The 22,993-nt window shown below is 40.4% G+C and overlaps 1 protein-coding gene across 4 annotated transcripts in view; it reads right to left on the minus strand.

Moving 5' to 3' along the window:
• Positions 1 to 22,993, minus strand: part of Slc28a3 (solute carrier family 28 member 3) — a 107,491-nt gene that overhangs the window by 78,248 nt on the left and 6,250 nt on the right. For 2 of the 4 annotated variants that reach the window (XR_002388685.2, XM_004862441.3), the window contains exon 1: positions 13,402 to 13,623. Coding sequence is in view for 2 of the 4 variants with exons in the window: in XM_004862441.3 (XP_004862498.1) it covers positions 13,402 to 13,461 (60 nt within the window). In the remaining 2 variants the exon portion in view is untranslated. Of the gene's footprint in view, positions 1 to 13,401; positions 13,624 to 22,993 lie in introns of those variants that run through there. The other 2 variants (XM_087204792.1, XM_087204790.1) reach the window with 2 other exon arrangements.

Genomic DNA, 22,993 nt, shown 5'->3' on the forward strand with positions numbered 1-22,993 from the left:
GCTTGCTTAGTATGTATGAGGCCCTAGGTTTGAACCCAAGCAGGGGAGTAGGGGGAGGAAAATATCTGAAAAAATATTGGGTCTGTACTGAACATGTACAGACTTTTAAAATTATCATTGTTTCCTAAATGCAGTATAGCAACTATTATATATCACATTTACATTGTGTTAATATTATAGGCAATTTGGAGATGAGTTAAAATATATGAGAGGATACATGTGAGCTACATGCAAATAACACGCCACTTTATGTAAGGAACCTTAGCATTGCAGATTTTGGCATCTATGGGGGTCCTGGACCAATTTGCCACACATACTAAGGAACAACTGCGTGTGTGCGCGTGTGTGTGTGCGTGTGTGTGTTATATGCAAGAAAGCAGGTGTAAGTCTCAGTTTATTAGTAATTACATTAAATACAAATGGAGTGATTCTTCAATTAAAAAGCAGAAACTGTCTAAATGAAGAAGAAAATCTGATTCAGCTACATGTTACCTATATGATGCATTTTGGATTTCAAGACCTAAATAGATAAAAGGATAGGAAAATACATGCTATGCAAATAGTAACTAAAGAAGTGGCTATAATATCAGGTAAAATAGATTTTAAGACAAAAACTGTTAGACCAAAAACATTTTATAATAATAAAGGGTCAATTCACCAAAGAGCTGATAGTTGTAAACATATGTGTAACAGAGCTCTTAGACACATGAATAAAAAATGGGAAGAATTCTTGGGTGCAGGGCCCATGCCAATCAGCCCAGTCACTCAGAAGGCTGAGCATCACAAGTGAGTCCAGCCCAAGCAACTTAGTCTTAAAATAAAACTAAAAAAAAGGGATGCGGATGGAGCTCAGCCACAGAATGCATGCTTAGCATGTACAAGGCCCTGGGTTTAATTCTCAGCATTACAAATACAAATAAAAACAAAATAAAGGAAAAATATAGACAGAATTCAAGGGACAAGCAGACAATTCAACAAGAGCTGGCTATTTCAACCCTCAACAGTGGATTGAACAAATAGAGAGATGATCAGTAAAGAAGTGGAGGAACCAAATGATGCTATAAAACAAACAGATACAGCATACAGATACAGAACACTCCACCAACAGCTGAATACACATTCTTCTCAACTGTGCTTGAGAAGGTCACCCAGGCTAGACCATATATGAAATCAAATAACTCAAATCAAATCTCAATAACTCTAGAAAAACCAAAATAATATAAAATATCTTCTCTGATCATACTAGAATGAAATTAGAAATGAATAACAAAGAAATTTGGGATAACTTTATAAAGTATGTGGAAATTAAACATACTCTTCAATAATACATGGATTAAAGAAGAAATCATAAAGGAAATTAGAAAATAACTTTATAAAAATGAAAATTAAAATATGCCATACCAAAATTTATGAGATGGAGCTAACGTAGTGCTTAGAGGGAAATTCAGAGTTGTCATTGCTTGTATTAAAAAAAAGGAAAGATCTCAAATCAATCTTCTACTATAAGAACCTAGAACAAAAGAAAAACCCCTAGAAAAGTAAACCCAAATATAGCAAATGGAAGGATATAATAGAGTGGAGATAAATAAAATAAGACATGACAAACAAAACACACACACACACACACACACACACATGCACACGTGCACACGTGCAGCTGACCAAATCAATGACACCAAAAATTGATTCTTTGAAAAAGAAAAAAATTGAAAAATTCTTAGTAGGCTCAAAGAAAAAATAGAAATAACTAAAATCAGAAATATAAGTGGGGCATTATTACCAATCTAACAGAAATAAGGAGAATATTAAGAGAATACTATTGAGGTACGTGATTAGGGATGGGGCAAAATGGGGGAGCACGCAGGTGTGACCTGTCAGACATGAAACATAGGACCCAGGATGACAGCAATCCCTGAGTGCTGAAAGTGGCACCACTTAGAAAGGTGTCCCCCTCATTTCTTCATTTACATCTGGAAGTAGACCAGAGGAACCTTGGATACACAGCTTAGATCTGATGCCAGGCCAAGTGAGTTTCTGCTAGGACCACCATCCTAGTGCCTGATATGGAAAAGGGAGAAGTTATATAGGATTCAGTGCCTCTGTCCTTGTGGTAGCTTGGAGTCTGTTCACCACCCACTCTCACTCTGCAGAGTGTAATTCTTTTCCATCTTCAATAAATGTACATCCTCACCACCTTTTCTCTGTATTTTGACAATTCTTTGCTCAGGACATCAAGAACCTGGAAAGAACGTCTTTGGGACCCAAAACCCAGTAACACTATGAACAAGTGTCTTAGTTACTTTTCTCCTTTCTGAGACAAAATACTCTAAAGCGGGGAGGGGGGGAGGTTTATTTAGCTCACAGTTTGTAGACGTTTCAGTCCATAATCAGCTGGGTCCAAGGAAAGGTGGCCTCACAGAGGAGAAACAGTTCATGGTGGGCAGAACATAGCAAAGCAAAAAGGGATGACCACAGCTCTTTCTATTTCTTATATCTTATTCAGACTTTTTAGGGTGGGTAGCACTCACACCCTTAATCCTAGTGCCTTTGATCCTAGCATTGCACCATGAATCAATTTCAGCCTCACACACTCTAGATTCAGCCACCTCTGAAAGGGCCACCTATCCCCTCATGAAGCTTTGGGGGAACATCTGTCATGCCTGGCCTGAAGGAGACCTCCACAGCAAACGTGTCATTCTCTGCAAACAGGATACAATCCAATATCCTGGATCCAGTATCCAACAGGATACAGTCCAGTGATTTTCTGTACATCTGCACTGACTGTCCTTGGACCTTCTGTTATAAACATTTCTTATGATCATAAACCCCATTTTTAATATCTATATAAGCCTAATTCCCTTCCCAGATAGCTGCTAATATCTCCATCTCCATGTTAGCCCATCCACACACAGATGAAATCTCTTCAAGGTAGTAGCTACTATTTCTCTCTCCAAATATCAGCCCAACCACACATGGATGTAATAAACTTGGCTTTCCCAAGCTAGGTGCTAAAATCTATCCCTGATTTTAGTCCATGCTCACTTGAATAAACTTTTCTTTTTCCCTCACAAAGCCTGTCTCTGAGTTAGTGGTTTCATGCACTCCATTTATAACAACATCTATACCCAAACCATAACATTCCAACCCTGGCCCCCCAAAGGCTCATGTACATTCCTTTACACCAAAGGCATGTAGTCCTTCTCTAAGAGTTGCCAAATTCCTAACAGTTTCAGCATTGGTGAAAAGTTCAAGTTCAAAGTCTCCTCTGAGATTTAAGGCAAATTCTTGGCGGCAAACCACTGCATAAATGAAAAGAAAGTTAAACACTTCCAACATTCAATGGCACAAAATAGACATTTCCATCCTAAAGGTTATAAACAGAAGAATGGCAAGGAATGGGAACAAAGCAAGAACAAAATCGAGCAGGGCAAACATTAAGTTCCGCAGTTTTACTTCCAGCATTCCTGGGAATCTGTGGCAAGTTTGAACTCCAAAGTGTTGGGTGGCTCCATCCCTATGGCAGTTCTGATGATTGTAGCCCTCATGGCTTCTCTCTTGGGCCACCTCTGTTCCCTTTTTGCAGTTTTCCTCAGATGATTCATGTTCCTATCTTCTCCAAACTTCTGGAGGCTCCACTGCACCTTTGGGTTCACACTCACAGCTTCACACACTGCCCTCTCAGGGGCAAAATGCCTGGCCTCCCAGGCCTTCTTCTGAAATCTGGGTGGAAGCCTTGCTGACCTTACAACTTTTGCATTCTGCATGAGCCTAAAACCAGCACCACATGGATTCCAAGATCTGCTACCAGCTGGGGTAGTAGCCAGGCTTCCTTCTCTCTTGGCTGTAGAGGTCCGGTGCCCATGAACCAATTTCAGAGGAACAACTTACCTAGGCTGCAGCCATCCTGGAACATGGTACTCTGGGGGTCTCTTCTCAAAGCAAAGTCTTTTACTTTTGCGATTTTGAGGCTGCAAAGGGTGGAGTCCTGCTGCTTCTTATGATGCCCTCAGGCCATCTTCTCTATTCCCCTCTTCCTTCTCGGCAGTCAAGATCTCCTCTGCTCTATCTTTGCAAGCTGCAACTTTGCTAGAGCTTTTGTTCTGGCCAAACTCAAAACATTTTAAATCATTCTGCTGGGCAATTTGTGCTTGGTTCTCAACATAAATCTGGCTAAAAGCTCCCAGCAATAACCATGCCATGGCCTCAACATTAGACTGCTGTGAAATTTCTTCTGCCAGATTAATTAATCTGCCACCCTTAATCTCAGTCCCAGGCAAAGTCTGAACATGAGCAAAATGCAGACAGACGTTCTGTCAAGGTATAGCACACATTGTGAAGAGTCCAATAACCAATGCAGTCCTTCTTTCCACCAGAAACCTCCTCCCAAATCTGGTCTTTACCAGCAGGATTTCTATCAGCCTTCTGATCTTCTGAGCTCTGATCAGAGTCTCCTATCAACTACTGCCTAAGGCATTCCAACTCTACCTTTTCAGCTGGCATTTCTGAACCTTTCCAAACTCTTCCCATAAGCCATTCCCAAAGGCTCCTGAACCACATGGTCAGGTATAGTCACAGCAATGACCTCACTTCTCTGGTACTAACTTCTGTCTTAGTTGCTTTTCTCATTGCTGAGAAAAAGCCCCTCCTCTTGACTGTATGAGGCTTTGGGAGGGACATCTAAACAGAAGCCATAACAACAGATATATGTCAAAAATATGGATAATTCTTTAAAACATACAAATCATCTAAACTATTTCAAGAAAAAATATGTAAATCTCTACAGATCTATAAAGAAGATGTATTTTTCAATGAGTAATCTTGAGCCTCCTAAGAAAGAAAAGTTCAGGGGAAAAAAAAGAGATATGAAAAGAAGAAAAAGAAAAGAAAAAAGAAAACAAAGACAACTAAAATATAGAATAAAAGAGGGAACATCAATACTGATCTTAGATAAACAAGCCTAAGGTTGTTACTTTATTTTTAATTTTGTGACAAAATATTATGGTCAGGTACTTCAAGGGTGAAGAGAATCAGATTTCTTTCTTTTTTCCTAAACTCCAAAACCAAGAGCCATGTCTTTACTTGAGCCATACAATACAACCAGAAGTGGTAGCCAAGTACTAGTGTGACTGAAGATTTGAACTTAATTTTGACTAACTGAAATTTAAATTGAAAAATGAACAAAAGATTCATATTTTAGAAAACATTTAATTTTGTTTGAAACAGCTTTCTCATAAATCTTTTTTCAACTTTAAATTTTTATGAAATTTAAAAACAGAACAAGTATTTCTGATAAAAATTTAGTATTAGAATTGACATGTATGGTAAATATAAAACACACAGTAGATTTCAAAGACAATATAAAGCAAAGGATGCGAAATATCTCATTAATTTTGATATATTAAGTTAAAATGTATTTAAAATCAGTCACACGTGTTGCATTTTACACTTTTGATAGACTTGTAGAAAAAAGTTTAATTACATATGTAGCTTGTGCTGTATTTTTATTAGACATTTCTCCCTTAGTTCTCTGCAAATGATCTGCATATATCCAAGTTACTGATGATTTCCTGCCTTCTTTCCAGTGCTTCAATTATTGATGTATAAGTGGCTGCTCTTGTAAAGGAAACTAGTTTAGCAATGTTTGAATGAGGGAAAAACTAAGTCCCCAAATGCTTTTACCCCACTGTCATAGAAGTGATTTGGAGTTGAGACATCTAAGCTCTTGTCCCCTAGAAATCAGTGTAAGAACAACTAAGGAGATATGAGCAAAGAGGAAAATATGCACTTAAAAAATTCCTACACACACATACACACACACACACACACACACACACAATTCCTTCACAGAAGCAGATTATTATAATGTGGTTTCTGTATTTTAATTCACCCATGGCAAGGCATCCAGCCAGCTCCAGCCAAGTGTGTCCTGAGCTATGGAAACTACTCACTAACTGAAGGGGGATTTGTACTGACCCCCTCGAGCAGTGCGTGAGGCAGTAAAGATCACAATACCTCTTTACTTTGCTTTGCTATTTCCAATCACAGAACTTTCATATTCAGAGTATCTGGGTGAGAAGTACACCAGTGCTCCAGCAGTTTCCATTCCTATGGAATTCACAGTCAGTTTTGATCTCCACTGAACAGACTCTCCAAACCTGCCTTGCTGGCTCACCTGGCAGTGCACTGAGTCATGCAGCCCCTTTCCTGTTGTGCAGTGGAGGCAGGATTCCCCAATTGAGGCCTTTCCCTGGATTTCCCTAAATGGATTCCACCCAAGTGACTTCAGAGCTGCAGGCTCTATGCCTCTGAGGCCACCATGACAAGACTGATGCTTGTTCATGGGGAGGAGAGAACTTGAGCTGGATGCTATGGGATATCTTTTAATAAAAGTGTTCCTTAAAAAACTTGCCTGAATTGTCACTTTTAGAAGTTGTGGGACCTTGCTGCTATCAGGTTCATCTCTCTCTCTTCTCTGGGTCCTGCCTCACTTCCTTTGAGTTTGAAAAAATCTTTTAGTTATCTTATTCCAAAGAATCTTACCCTAATATGGACATGTGACACATATGTATGGAGTGGGGAAATTTTTAAAAAAAGGTGATGATGAAACAACTGGATATCCATATGAAACCAAAAATCTTGACTCTACCTTCCATAATACTTTATATGTAATGTCAGGGGACTTAATTTCAGGGGGGACTAGAGACTTCAAGGTGAAAAGAAGCTTTTAGAATATATGGGAGAAAGCTGGGCATGGTAGTGCAGCACTTGGGAGGATGAGGCAGGAGGATCGCCATAAGTTGGAGGCCAGCCTGGGCTACACAGTGAGTTCAAGGCCAGTCTGAACTACATAATGATACCTTGTCTCAAAACAAAAAACAAAAAAACAAAAAACAAAGCCAAAAATCCTGAAAGATATCTTTAGGAGATAAGATATTTACAAATCAAAACTGACAATTATAACCAGAGCATTTAAAGAACTCTGTCAATTCACTAAGAAGAAAGCAAAATCTTGCAGAGAAAATAAAGAAGAGACTTGAAGAGGTGTTTCACAGTGTTGGAACCAAATTACAAACAACAGGAGGAATCGTGTTGTACAGTGACGTTTTGGTTAACAATGAGGTACATTTGCATTGCTGGTCCCACATAACAGCATACAGCTGAAGAATTCCCATTGCATGGAGATGGTGTAGGTGTTGTGAGGTTGTAGTATGAGGCATTACTAGTGTTTGTGGTGGTGCTGGTGTAAACAAACTTCCTGCACTGCCAGTTATAGGAAAGTACAGTATATAACACTTGATAATGCTGATAAATGATCCCGGTTTATGTATTTACCACACTATACTCTTTACTGTTCTTTTAGAATATAGTTTTTCTACTTACTAAAAAATTAACAGTACAACAGTATGTGATGTTACATTGATGGCAGTGAGGCAGGGAATTAGGCCATGGCAAACTGGCTGGACAAGTGGGCTTAGCCTGTCATCACAATTCCCAAATCCCTGCACCTGGGACCAATCACAGAGCACTGTCTTCAACTCTTCCTGCAAGAACTTGAGCAGATTTTGCATAGGATGGCCTAGATCTGACCTAGCCTGAGGAGTGGGAGATACAAAGGTGGCCACCATCAAGCTGGGAGATACAGTGAACTTTTTCAGTAGCCCACTCTGTGATTGCAGGATGCATTTCTTTTCTTACCTTTCATCGACCCACACTCACTCTGCAGAGCATCTTTCTTGTCTTTTCCTACCTTTAATAAATGTAAAACATTGGTAATTTTAAGATTTACCTTGACTAATTTTTTGCTGAGGAAAGGAAGAATCTAGAAACCACCTCTGGAAGGAGACCCCACCATTCCAAAACCCAATGACAACAGTCTCATGCAAAAGGCCATGTAAGGTAGTTGGTGTATACCATCTAGGTTTGTGTTAGTCTGCTCAATGATATTTATACAACAAGGAAATTTTCCATGGATGTATTTCTCACAACACATTCTGTTATATGCATGACTGTCCCACCACACCAGAATGGTTGAAATTAAAAGCCAGTTGAATATTGGTGATGATATGGAGAAGAAACAGGCGCTCCCACTCTGCTGACAGAGGTGTGAAGTGGCACAATCATTTAAGAAACCAGTCTGGCGTTATTAGTAAAAGTTGAAAGTATCTGTTCCAATGACTTAGCAATTCCCCTCCTGGAATGACTCAGAGTGAATTGTAAATTTTCCCCCAGAGCATGTACAAGGGTGTTCATAGCTGCATTGTAGGAACTCTGAAAATTTCAAATGATACAGATGCTAAAACATGTTGACCATGGAACAATCATGGGACAGAGCACTGTGCATCAAAGAAATTGGATGAATCACAGTTACAGGCAACACCACAAATGACTCTTAGAAACAGAAAACTGAGCAAAGAAGCCAGATATGAAAGAATTCATCCTACTTAATTCCATAAGCATTTAAAAATAAGTGAAGAATATATTTTACATGTTTTTGGTTTGATAAAGTTCAAAACCAGCAAAAGTGATGCCTGAGGAATAAAGATAAGCCAGGAAGTATTTACTCTAAAGCTGGGAGAATGGCGAGCCCTGGGGAGTTCCTCCTGGAGAGAAGGCAATAGTGGCAACATGCAGGTTTGGGGCTGTGGAGGGATGGTGATGCCCCATTTCCTGACCTGGGTGACTGTCAACTTCTTAGGAAGTTGTGTACTTGGTATCCTGTGCTTTCCCCAAACCTTGTGCCACCCTTGCTCCTGAAACCCTGGCCTTCCCTGGGTTTCCCTCTGTGATGGTCTTCTTGCCTATACTTTTGCTTATCTCTGTGCTGGTGGTCTCCTAAAGAAGCTCAGATGAATGTAGGATATGAATTTTTCTACTTTAGGTACACCTTTATCCAGACTGTGGAGTCATCTAAATTTCAACCAACAGGCCTCAGATGGAATGCCTTCTCTTCCTTGTTCTAATCTTATTCCTACATTTCCAGTCTAAACAAAGGGAATCTCTTCCTGCTGACATCCCAACCTAGAATCATTGACTCCTCATTCTTTCATCTGCCCCAGTAGCTAAGGCCATGCCATGCGCCAAGTCCTGGTTTTCACAATGTACATGTCTGTGTTACATGTACTCTTTTGTACGGTAGCTCACCTCAGTCCCTCCATAGTTCTGACCTAGTTACCATTGTCATCCTACCTTATGGAGGAGAATATGAAGGTGCAGACCTGAGCAGCACCTGTGCCTGCACTCTAACCCTTTGGAACAGTCCCGGGTCAGTATTTTTTATTTATTTATTTATATATTAATTGTTACCTTGTAGGTATACAATACGTTTACATTTATCATTGGGTGCTTGCACCTGTACATGATGTATCTTGGTTCTTATATTTTTACCCATTACCTGTGCGCCCTTCACCCCCTCCACCCTTCCCTATTTCCATAGACTTTGTTTCCATTTTTTTTTCTTTCTCATAATTTGTCCTTTCCCTTCTTCCCTTTCCCCTTCCCCTCCCACCATCCCTACATCTTTGGACCTCTTCCTATTTCAAATTATCAATTATTCATTTTAATCATTTTCATCCTTATGTACATTTTCAGTTTCTCACACTAGAGAAACTATTTGGTATTTACATGTGTGTCCTATTTATTTCACTTAAGAGTATGGCCTCAATATGCATCCATTTAGCTATAAATGTCTCTAGTTTCTCATTCTCCATTTTATAAAAACCCCACATCTTCTTTATACAGTTTCCAGTTGATGGGCACTTGGGCTGCTTCCAAGCTTTAGCTATTATGAACTGTGCTGCTATGAACATAGGTGCACATATATCACTGTGGTATGATTCTTTTAATTCTTTGGGGAAGATACCAAGTAGGGGAATAGCTGGGTCAAATGGGAACTGTAGTACCAGTTCTTTGAGGTATCTCCATACTGATTTCCACAGTGCTTGCACCAGTCTGCACTCCCACCAGCAATGGAGAAGGGTTCCTTTCTCCCCACACCCCTGCCAGCATTTGTTATTTGTTGATTTCTTGATAGCAGCCATTCTTTCTGGGGTGAGGTGGAATCTCAGTGTTGTTTTCATCTGCATCTCTTGAATGACCAGTGATGTTGAATATTTTTTCATATATTTATTTGCTGCTTTTACTTCTTTGTCTGAGAAATATCTGTTCACACCAGCACTGTGTCCCCACCTCTGGAATCATGAGGATGGTCCTACTGACCTTATAACTCGTGTTGTATCCGCATACAATCTCACTCCATTTCATCTACCTTCAGCAGGACTACCTGGACATCATAAAAATGGTAATTTTGTCTCATCAATTTCCAACCATTCCCTCTCAAATGTCTTACCACACCTGGAGGCATTGGCTTGCCTCATTTCCCTGAATCCCAGTCCACATCCATCCCGGACACATGCTTGTCTTTTTTAGGTCCTACCCTGTGCACAGTTAGCCCTGTTTGTGTGTGAGCCTCTGTTCACCTCCTCTGTGATGCTCTCATAGGCTCCTGTTGGCCCAGTTCCAATTATGTGTTTATTTATTATGTACTTGGTGCAGACTTACAGAATTTTTTTTTAACATTTCATGATGTTGTAATTGCTCCTTTTGCCCACTCTGTTTCTTTTGTTTTGTTTTGTTTTTTGAGACAAGGTCTTGCTTTGTAGTTCAGTCTGGCCTTGAACTCACTATGTACCACAGCCTGGCCTCGAACTCACTATGATCTTCCAGTCTCAGTCTCCTGAGTGCTGGGATTATAGTCATGCACCATCATACCTGGCCTGCTATGCTTCTTGAGGACAAAAATAGTGTATCACTCTCTCTTGGTGTGCTCTCTTAGTGGTGGGCAAGTTTAGAGGACAGGCAATGACTCTGCTTGAAACAGCACTGCAGAAATTCTTGTTGAGAGGAGCTTAGGAAGGAGGACCCTGGTCACTGGCTACTGGGCATGGGCTGCTGCTGTGATTCCCTGCTAGTGTGAGGCATCTGCAGTCCAGGATGCTCTGTTTTAATACAAGAGAATGAGGGACAGAAAACAGGGCCACTGATATGCCTCCCCTTACTGTCCAGAAACAGCCAGTTGTGGTGATATGGACTCTTGTCCATGGCAACACTTTTCCACTGCCATACTCACTGTAACAATTCTGCTCCACCCGACATCCACGCAGGCCCCAAGCTCAACTCCTTTCCTCCCTAACTTGCTACTTATGAAGGGGATCAGGCCACACCACCTTCGTAATATACCCCTCCTATCAAAATACAGTAAAACCTTGGTTTGTGAGCATAATTTGTTCTGGAAACATGCTTGTAATACAAAATACTTGTACATCAAAGTGAATTTCCCCCTAAGAAATAATTGAAACTCAGATAATTTGTTCCACATCCTAAAATACTCATATAAAATGATTAAATACTGTAGTATAATACACAGTAATAAAGAAAATACAAAATATAAAGAAAAATAAATTAACCTGTAGTTACCTTTGAAAACCGTCGTGGTTGGTTTGAGGGAGACAAGAGAGAGGAGGGCTACTGTGTAGGACGACTTTCACTGTCACTAAAGGAATCACTGCTATCCACTGGGTCAATGGAATCCTTTTCTTTTTGTGCAACTTTAGTAAGGAACTTATCCAATGACACTTGCTTTTGCCTCCTTTTGAGGATTTCTTGGAAATGTGACATTGCACTGTTGCTAAACAGATTCACTGCTTACACTCTACAGCCTTATTTGGGTAGAGCTTTTCTACAGAATTTTACATTGTTTCTCACATTTTACACATTTTTCTAACTCATTTGAAGTGAATTCCTCCAGCTTTTTCTCCTGCTCCTCTGCAGATAAGATCTCCTCCATAAACTCTTGTTGTTGGGAGATGATCACTCACAATCCCAGAGAAAGAGAGAGAGAGAGAGAGAGAGAGAGAGAGAGAGAGAGAGAGAGAGAGAGAGAGAGAGAGAGAGGCCATTGGCTCATGTGACATTCGGCGTCATGTATTACTCATATTGCAAGTATCAAGTTATATTTATTAGCAATGTTTGCTCATCTTGAGGAACATTCACAGAGCAAGTTACTTGCAATCCAAGGTTTTTCTGTCCTCAGGACTGAAGGCAATTGAGCTAAATCAGATACAGAGGGCACTCTGCCCTTTCCCATCTTCCTAAAAGCAGGCACACTCTGTCCCAAACAGAGAGGAGAACAGCCCCTACTCCAGCAAGGCAGGGATATGAAGCCGAGCCAAGTCTGCATAACCACCTTAATATAAGTTACCTGTTCCACCCACTGGCTCCCTCCTTACACTTCCTGGTCACCATCTCACAATGTCATCAGCCCTAAAAGTGTCCAAGGCTCTTTTCCTTCATCTCATCACTTCTCACCATGTGTTTCCCTTGGTTAGAACAGTATATAAATTCTTTGCATTTTTCACTTTTTTGTGAGGCCCCCATACATGTGAAATTTAAAATATTTCTAACACTTGTATATTTTTCTCCTGTTGACTTGTCCTTTATCGCTGATTCACAAGTCTCAGGAACTGGAAGGGTGAAGGAAGGTTTCTCTTCCTCATCCCAAGCTATAAGAAGGGAATCATCCATGACTGTCACTCTGGGGCTCAGGAAGGGCACAGTGACTTATGGGTGGAAAAGTCAGGGCTCGAGTCAGACATCTTTCAACTGTCCCTTTCTCTGTTAGCATCTAAAAGCTCTGTTTTACTCAGCTATGACCATGAGGCCCAAGAGGTCCACTCATGTGGACCTTATCTCTTTTTCAAAGTTCTCAAGTTGAGAGCTGGGTCAGAATGGGAAGCACAACTAGAACATTTCTGAAAATCTCCATTCTGCACCCAGTCACAGTAGCCCAGCTTTTTTTGGTGCTGAGGAACCTGCAGCAAATGTTCTTTCTGACACGTTCCTTCTGAGACTGTGCACCCAGCCCTGGCCAGAGCAGCATTAATCACTCAGTGAGTGTTGGCTGATGACAGACTGGTTTGTGTAACCCAGCCACTCTGGGGCAGGCACCTGGGCCACCAGCGGATGGAAGCTGTGGGACCTGGTTTAAAGAAAGGAATCCAGAGACCTAACTCCATGCAGGGCCTGAATTCCCCTGCTCTTTCTCTTTCACCAGTTCTTTGGGAAGGTGCCTGTAGGTAAATACAGCAACAGTGCAGTGCTGTGAGCCTCAGGGAAAGCAAGGGAGGAGAAGCCAGTTTTGTTTCCGAGTGACAGAGCAAATTAGGATCAAAAGAGACTTTTCAGGTTTGTCAACCCAGAAGAGACCAAGGAAAAAAAATAATTGGCTTAAAGTGTGCTGTTAAAATTCTTGATAATCCCCCTGCTTTAGCTAAGAAATTGCCAAGCAGCAAAGAAAGAGCATTGTTTCCATTTACTTGTTCTCAAACAGAGAAGAGAGCTGCTCACCTGGAAGCTAGCATTGCTGTAGCCCTCACCTCTGACAGCTGCCGTGTGTGTCAGCTCCATGTTGTGTTCTGCCTTCTGGGCTCCGAATGCCTTTCTGATGTCTGAGCAGATGTCCTCTGTAGCTGGGTGAAAAGAAAAACAGCCTCTGCTGGTGTCACAAGGCCACCTGCTGCTGGGGTGACCTGGGCATTGCTTCAGTTTGGAAACTTCTGAATGACTGGGGCTGGAACCGGTTGGGGTGGGGCTGGAGGGGCAGAGGGGTGGGATAGAGGCCTCTAGGTAGGCCCGCCCTCCTCACTCACCTTTCCAAACATTCCTGGGGTTGGCTTTTCCTTTGCTCCTGGAGAGAAAACTTTGGTAGTACACAATAGAAAATGACACTTTCTCTATGGTCTTTGATGAAATAGTCTATTTCTATGTATGGTGTTGGGGACCAGGATGGTGGTGGAGGCAGGGACCACAAAGGTCCGTTCCCACCAAGAGATTTCTTCTCTGGTGCCGAGCATGTTAGGTACAGTATATACAACTCTGCATTCCTTTTGGAGAAACTGAGGCTCAGGCAAGTTCACAACTTGTGCAGAGTCATGTAGGTAATAAACGGACAAAGAGAAGTAAGGTTCAGGTCTGGTCATTTGAAAGCCTTTCACTGTATCTGTACTTCAGACTGGGTGGCTTTCAAAGGTCCAAATTAGGAAAAGTACAGAGAAGTGGAGGATAAATGAAGGATGACCATCTGCTCACTTAGTGAAAAGATTCTTTGTTTTGAGTTAGCTATAGAATTCTTTCAAAATAGGGATTCACCCCTCTGATGTTTAAAATGAACTACTATATATCTAGTAATTGTTATAATTGTGTGGCTTCTGTGAAAATGTGGAAAATGCTCATGATGAGTAAAAAACTGGAGTGATAAAATTTACTAGTGTAAAACAATGGACAAAATAATGGAAGAAAATATCAGCTCTTACCTGTGTTTTTTCTGGGTTGTGGCTTTTGTGGGTGGTTGTTACTTTCTCCTTAATATTTTGTGGAATTTTATATAAAGCATATGACTTCTACTATTATGATATAGACTGTATATCAAGGTGAAGGGCACATAGGAACCTAGTATAGGTTCATAGCCTGGCTCTCCCTCTTAATTATAGGAAATTACAGCTTCGAAGCCAAATGTAGCCCACTACCTCTTTTTAACATGACCCAAGAGGTAAGAATAAGAATGGGTTTTAGATTTCTAGATAATTGAAAAGTAATCAAAAGGAAAAATATTATGTCAAGTGAAAATTATAGGAAATTCAAATTTCAGTGCCTAGAAATAAAGTTCAGTGGGAACAGAAGCACACCTATGCACTCATGCACTGTCTGTGGTAGCTCCTTCCCCAAGGGCAGAGGGACAGAGACGGTAGAGCTCACAATGAAGACATTGTGTTGATCCGGCCCTTTCCAGGATGGTGTGCTGCCCCGGTCACTGGTCGGTGAGTCTGGGCAAGTCGCTGTGCTCCCTGCTCCTGGTCCACCACGCAGTGGTCTGACAGTGCCCGCTCTGAAGGATTGCTGGGTTGATAATTTGAGTCACACTCGGACAGTGCCCAGCACAGTCCGACACTGTCCAGACTTTCCTTGTGCTTGAGCACTTCAGTGGTTCTTCTTGGTGAATAAGACTTGGGGAGATTTTTTAGTTCCCATGCAGTCCTATGACTGCGGTGTGACAGGATTAGTAGTAACTATGTTAGCAAAGGCAAAAAAAAAAAAAAAAAAAAGGCTAACTAGAAGTGATCAAGACAGGGACGAATAAATGGAAAGCAAATGTGTGAAACTGACCCTGAGATGGTTGGAAGAAATAAATTGCTGCCACCTGTTATAACCTCTGTGAACTCAAGACTCAACCTAGGTTAAGGCTGTAGATAACCCTTACTTTTTGGCAGAAAAGAACAATCTTCATTCTGCCATTTGTGGTTATAATTGCAAAAACTTGACTCGAATTCTTGACAGTTCCGCAGATACCTCTAAATGTACAACTCCATGTGTTTTATAACACTTGGTGATAGAACGAAGGTTGAGCCCAGGTGGCGGAACATGTCTGTAATCCCAGCACTCTGGAGGATCACTGCGAGTTTGAGGCCAGCCTGGGCTACACGGTGAATTCAAAACTGGGCTGAACTACACAGTGAGACCCTGTCTCAAAAAGAAAAAATTCAAAATTTTGAAAAGAATTCAGGGATCTTTGAGTGTACCATGCAGTACTGAGAAAAAGCCAGAGCAACTCCCCAGCCCTTCTCTGACTACTGCAGCCATAAGCAAATGGAAACCCAAGGAGAGTAAATTGCACATACAATCACGAACCTAAAACACCAAGATGATGGTCATATCAAGAGAGAGTCCAAGTTAAACTGCTGTGTATCTGAAACCTGGGTGAAAACTCAGACTTTCTTGTAGCACCACAATTAATTTGATTTATGGGGCTATCACTTAAAAGGGAAGAACCAGGTGGCAAGCTGTGGCTCATTTTCCTAATTTGGAAATAGACACTGTGATTGGAAAATAAAGTAAAACGCCCTTTCCACTTCACATGCCCGCATCTGAAATCGTTCTCCAGTTGTGCAGGCATTACTCAGAAGGATGAGCTTGTGCCAAGTTCTGCACAGCTGTCTCTTCACACCTCTGAACCATTTTCTTTGTGCGTTCCTCAAACCCAGCCTTAAACTTGGAAACCATTGTGTAGCAACCAAGTAACTGGGCTTTTGGTAAGATAATTCCTGTACACTCTTCCATTCTCCAAGTGTTGGATTATAAGGACTAAAATAGAATCCATCCATCCTGTGTGCACAGCTTGTTACTTATATTTGGGTTTTTTGAGATAGGATCTCACTGTGTAGTTCAGGCTGGCTTTGAACTTACTATGTAGTCCAGGCTGGCCTTGAGCTCATGGTGATCCTCCTGCCTCAGCCTCCTGAGTGCTGGGATACAGACGTGCACAACCACGCCTGGCTAAAATCTCAATTTACTGAAAAAAGAAAAAAAAAAGTATGTGGTAAAAGATTGCTTTTCTTGTTTTATGCCTGAAGTTCTATAGTGAGATCATCTTTGTGGCAATATTTCCAAAAGGAGTAAAATGAAATTTTCAAATTTGCATATAACATCGGTCCTATGTTGAGTGTGAGGTATCATCTTCCTTTCTGAAGACCATTTTGTGTATTACACATTACCATTCATCTGTACGGCTTGAAACAGTTTAATACATAAATCAAATCATATTAATACCAATAATATTGATATTAAAAAGAAGAATAAAAATGTAACCCTGTGTGGCTTACAAGTTGGTTTAATTTTTCAGATTACCCAGAAAAAAGAAAGCAATATGCAAATGTATCCTCTGGGGTTAGGGTGGCAGAGAACAAGCATAGCATGCATGAGGCCTCAGGTTCAATCTCCAGCACCAAATAAATAAATAATTTAAAAAGCCCCCAAAATGTGTATTCAAAACTGGAGCTACTTTGGGATTTGATTTTTCAACAAATTTTCACTGCGGTCAGGTTTTACTTTCCAGCACTCCTGCTATCCTGGGAAAGGCCAGCTCCGGCATTACAGCAGACCCTGGATGTGGGACTCACCCCTGGCTTATGTCCACTGTCAGCGCACTTTAGTTAGAATTCGGAGAATGGTGGTCTTGGTTGCCACAGAGACCAATAGAGAGAACTAGCCTGTGGAGCAGCCATCATGTGCCCGAGGACACTTACAGTGTGTTCATTGCACCCTCTCTACTGCTATCCCAATGGAGTATTAATACTCCCATTCCAAGGAGACAGAGGGGCTTCCCAGACACCCAACGAGTTAGTGGCAATGTCATAATCTGATCCCAACCCTCTGAAATGTAGTTCCCTAAAAGCCACCTTCTGGAAAGAAGAAAGCCTAGGAGTTGGTATCCAAAAGTGCTCACTCTGCATACAGGGAAAGCCAGTTACAGCAAAGTAAAGGCAAAACGTTAATGAAATAGAAAAATAATGGGATTGGTGGGGAAGCAGAGTTTAATCCACCTGTACACTTTGAAATCCTGGGGAAAAACTCGAAACAACCAAGAAACAGAAACAAAAAACTTTCTTCTGCCTAGTTGAATGTTCTTAAGAAGGCCAAGTATTTGGCCACCAGCCAGATTCCCCTCTGCTTGAAGGCCAGCCCTATGAGTCTCTGCTCTCTCCTCTGTGCCTGGAACAAGTCAGCTGAAGGCTGAACACCTCTTCCACTGACCAAAGGGAAACAGGAAGAGAACTGGAACACTGGGGGTGGGAACGTGGACCCATGGTATGGCTCTGCTTGCCATGTTTTAAAACCTTGGGTTCTCCAGCACTGCACACCAAACAAAAAGCTTCGAAATCTCTACATTCCTGTATGGCCTGGGGATTATGTGTGAATTCCCAAATAAGTTGCTAGGGAGCCTACATTTGCACTGGCCAGCTTGCCCCAAGAACCAGGGCTGGGATTAAGGCAAAGCAAGCAGAGAATAGAGTGCAGGTTTGAGGGAGGGCTTGACCCTGGAGCAAGAGCAGGGGCAGGGGCAGAACCTGAATGTAAGAAGACCTGTGTAGACCTGGCCAGCTCACCCTACTTCTGCTCTGTTGGAGAGCAACCTATGGGTGTTTTTAGATGAGTGGAGCAGGCTTTACTTATACACTAACTAGCTGCAACATCAGTATAGTACTCACTAGTAATCTCTTTAAGCATCTATTGTTACCAGCAAAGCCATGTTAATAGTTGTACCTAACTTGAGAGCTTACTGTGAAGATTAAATGGAGTCCTACAGGGAGAGTGTTTAGCACTGCGTATTAAGTACTGAGGATTGAGCCACCTTTGCAGTACATCCCCAGCCCTTTTATGTTTTTATTTTTTATTTTGAGACAGGGTCTTGCTAGGTTGCCTAGGTGGAACTTGAACTTGTGATCCTCCTGACTCAGCCTCCCTAAGTTCTGGGATTACTGGTGTGTGCCACAGAGCCCAGCATGCATCTGCTTTTTTAGATTGGTCCTTTACAACTACCATCCTCCTGGAGCTTGGTCAGGGTCTAGTTAGGTAAGCACGCCAACCTTACACATGGTCAGACAAAGGTAACAAAGGCAGTGGAAGGCAAACATTGACTTGGCCTCTTGTTCATTGGCTTCATGGCCAATGAAGCTTTTGTAGATGGACAAAGATCTTCTAGGAAGGACATTCTAAGAAAATACAATTTCCAGAGATAAAAGTCCTTGCTTTTAATAGTATTAGTAACTGTCTGTGAATTTCAGAGAAAAAGACTGCTGTGAATGGTCACCAGAAACAATTTTGCATGGTCTTTGTATCCACTTTCCCTGACTTTATAAGAAAAGGTAGAGATGGTGCCAACTTTGGTCCTCTGCTATGGTCAGGCAGAATGTCTTGAGGATGGATGTAAAGCTCCACAGACTCAGCCCAAGACCTGAACACTTCAGGGTCTGTGTTTTCAGCACCACCCTGTGGGTTGTTTTATTGAAAGAAACATTTTGTCCTTTTTCAAAGTGGTCTTATTCATTTACATTTAGTATTAGTGCATGCTTGCAATTAATAATAGTTGAATTCATCTTGGGGCACTGGTACATCCCAGTCATTTGTAACCATCTCCTGGCCTCCCTCACACTCTTTTTCCAGACCTCCTTCCCATCTCCACGAAGCCTACTTTTTTTTCCCCATTAAGTTTATTGGTCCATTTTAGGTATAAAATACAGTTACATTCATCACTGGGATCTTGTACCATTACATAAGTCTCTTGGTTCTTATTTTTTTCCTTCACCTCCTCCACCCTTCCTTATTTGCAAAGACTTTGTTTCCATTTTTTTCCTTTTCTCATATTTTTTCTTTTCCCTTCTTTCCTTTCCCCTACCCCTCCCACTTCCCCTTCTCCTTTAGACCTTTTCTTCCTGTTACACAATATCAATTATACATTTTTAAAATTAAAATATCAAGACCTAGGAGAATTACTACAGATTTTACAGAATTTAAAAGGATATAGAAAGCATATTTCAAAAATCTTTTTTGAAATAAATTAGACAACTTCTAAGAAGTCCCTTGGGAGACAAATTAATGAAACTAACTCTGGAGGAAATATAAAATGTGAATAGCACCTATTAAAGAAAGTATATTCCTAGCTTGCAAATCTACCTATATGACAACAACAGGCTCATACACATTTTAATGGATAAATTATATCAAACATTTAAAGCAGAAAAAAGAAGGAACACTTCTCCCGTCATTTTAGAAATCAACATTGTGCTAATCCTAAAACTGGATAAAGATAATAGAAGAAGAAAGTATGAACATAGGAATTTGTTTAACAAAACAAACTATTAGAAGTCAGATCTGGCAGGATGTAGAAAGTGGTTTTATTATAGGGATGGCAGTGTTGGTTCAGCATTGGAAGATCCACCCCCAAAAGTCATCATTTTAACAGAGAAAAGGAAAAAGCCATATGATTCTGTCACTAGTTGGAGAAAAAGTATTGGACTAAATTCTACAGCTGTTTATGGTAAAAGTTATCAGGAGACTAGAAGTAGAACAGAACCTTCTCAACAGATCAAAGACATGTACTCCATACTTCCTGTGAGAATGCCTTATATGAATGGAGAAGATACAATGCTTTCTCCTTAAGGTGGGGAACAAGGGCAGATATGCTTACTCTTCATCTATCCATTAAACTTTGAAACATAGGCCTAAACCAAAATATTCTGGCAATGAAATGACACTATTAGGATAGGATTGGCAAGGTAGAAGCAAAATCTTTATGTGTAGATGAAATGATCATCTACAGAGAAAATACTAAGAAATCTCTAGGAGCCCCTAGAACTTGTACTTGAATTTATCAGGATTAGAAAACACAAGGTATATATAAAAATTCAGGTCTATGTATACTTGCTATAAATGAAGAATTGGACATTGAAATTTAAAAGTTATGTAGGAGTACGAAGGACCTAGAAAAGTAAAAAGAAAAAGAAAAAAATACAGTGTTGGAAGACATTTATTACCTAATTTTAAGACTTCCTTTAAAGCTAGAGTAATCAAGGCAGTGTTCGTGTAAAGAAAGACATATAGATTATTGGAATAAAACAGAGAATCTAGAAATAGAACCACACACATATGGTCCACTGAGTTTTGAAAGATTATTTAACATTAATATTTTATAGAATCTAAACTCAATTCAAGAGCAAAGGAAAAGATAGTGTTTTCAGCAAATGGCACTTCAACACCTGATATCCGTATATAAAAAAATTACATGAAACCCTTTATTGCCATACATAAAAATAGCTTGACAGGATCTATGAACCTAAATATGAAAGCTGAAAAGTATAAAACTTTAAGAAGAAATTATAAGGGAAAGTATTTATGAATTTAGGCTAAGCAAGAACTTCCTAGGATACAAAAGCATGATGTCTACAAGAAAAAATATTGATAAATGAGATTCTATCGGAATTTAGAACTTTAAATGACATCATTAAAATGAAAAGTAGTCCGTAACACACCCTAATTACAGTGCATATAACCTATGACCAGAATATATAAAGAACTCTTACAGCTCATTATTAAAAAACCAATTAAAAAGTAGATGCAAGAAGATGATATATAGCCAGTACAGCACAAAGAAATGTGTGCAACAATAGAATCAGAAAAAGACTAATCAGTACAATAATAAGATTGAATTAGACACTCATTAGGGAGATGAAGTTAAAAGTTTTAAAAGCCTTGTCATGACTTTTTTTGTTGTTGTTGGGATTCTCCCCCTTTGTGTTTAATTTGTCATGCCCAATGGATTCATTCTGCTGGGCTTCCTGGGTTTGTGATCCTCACTGTCTTTTCCGAGGATATTGTCTAAAATTTTTTGGAGTGTTGGTTTGGTATTCATGAAGTTCCAAAGGTGCCCTTTATCATGAAAGTATCTTATTTTTCATCAATTTTGAAAGATAGTTTTGCAGGGTACATCAATCTGGGTTGGAGGATGTTTTCCTTTAGGGCTTGAAATACATCACTCCAAGCTCTTCTTGCCTTGAGGATCTGCATTGAGAAGTCTGCTGTGATTCTGATGGGCTTTCCTTTGTATGTGATTTCTTTCTTTTCTCTCACTGCTTGTAGAACTTTGTTCTTCTGTTGGGTTTCTGGAATCCTAACTATTATATGCCTATGTGTAGATTTTTTTTTTGATCAAGGCTAGTTGGAGTCCTGTATGTCTCATTTATCTGTATGTCAAGTTCTTTTCCCCTGCTTGGGAAGTTTTCTGCCATCACTTCTGTGGACAGTTTTTTTGTGTCATCTTCACTCTCTCCTGTTCCTTCTTTGACTCTAATCAGTCTTATGTTATTCTTCTTTGCATTGTCTAGCAGCTACTGGATTAATATCTCATAGTCCCTTTCAATTTTGAATTAATTTTTTTCCTGGTCACTAATTGCAATCTTATTTTCTATATCTAAAATTTTGTCCTCACATTGGTTCATTCTGCTGCATAGACTTTCAATGGAGTTTTTAATCTCCTGGAAATCTGTATCTGTTTTATGGATTCCATTCGTTTCCTATGTTGAGATTCCATCATGTTCCTCAGCTTCTCTACTTTATTATCTGTGTCCTCTCTAGATTTCAGATCCTCTTTTGTTGCCAGTTCAGGGAGTCTAGGTGTTTGAATATCAGGGTGTTCCATCTTGTTTCCCTTTGGGGTTGCTGTAGGTGATCTGGAAGTCTGTTTTTGAGGCTTGTTTATGTGTTTTCTCATTTCCATGGGGGGGTGCTGTTGTCACCCATGCGGCTCACCTCATCTGTCCTGGGAGCAGTGGAATGGTGGCCAGGGAGCCTCCTCCTGGGTGCTGGGATTGGGTCACCTCCTCTGCCCTAGGAGCAGTGGGATGGTGGCTGGGGAGCCTCCTCCTGGGTGCTGGGATTGGCTCACCCCACAAAATCTACTTCTCTGTTTTCTGCAGTCTCTTTTATTTTGGTCTTTAAATTCTTTACATTTTGAGTTTTTATGATACTGGGAAAAGTATTGTCATCTTTGGAAAGAAGAACACTCAATATGTATTTTCTTTACCATTTTGTAACCATCATTGCAAGAATTATGAAAGGATGCTAAAACAAGGATGTTTGCATCAACTCTAAATGTCTTCCACAAACTACACAGTATTAATCAAGGGAAAAAATAACAAACTTTCTAATGGGGAACCTACAAGGCAGACTTTAACCAAATAACAAAACAAGACAAGGTAAAACCATGTGCCTCCTGACAGTGTGCTGAGGATTCATCACTTTGTCAGTCCTTCCGAAAAGCCATAGCCTGAATCCTATCTGAGATGCTGGGGGAATCCCCCTGAGGGATAATTGACAATACTTGTGTTCCTCAAGGATAAGGTCATGGAAGACAAAATGAGCAGAAAGCCTTCCAGATTACAGGACACTAAAGGGATATGACAAATAACTGCACACATCCTCTGTAGGAGGTCCTAGAATAGATGTGATGTTTGTTATATAAGACAATGTCGGGACACCTGACCAAACTGAAGTAAGGTATCAATATCAAATTTCCTAATTTTAGTAATTGTAATGTGGTTATGAAAGAAAA

This window comes from Heterocephalus glaber, unplaced genomic scaffold (assembly GCF_053883595.1).
Source record: "Heterocephalus glaber isolate CG9 unplaced genomic scaffold, H.glaber_assembly_v1.0 deba00000546, whole genome shotgun sequence".
NCBI lineage: Eukaryota > Metazoa > Chordata > Mammalia > Rodentia > Bathyergidae > Heterocephalus > Heterocephalus glaber.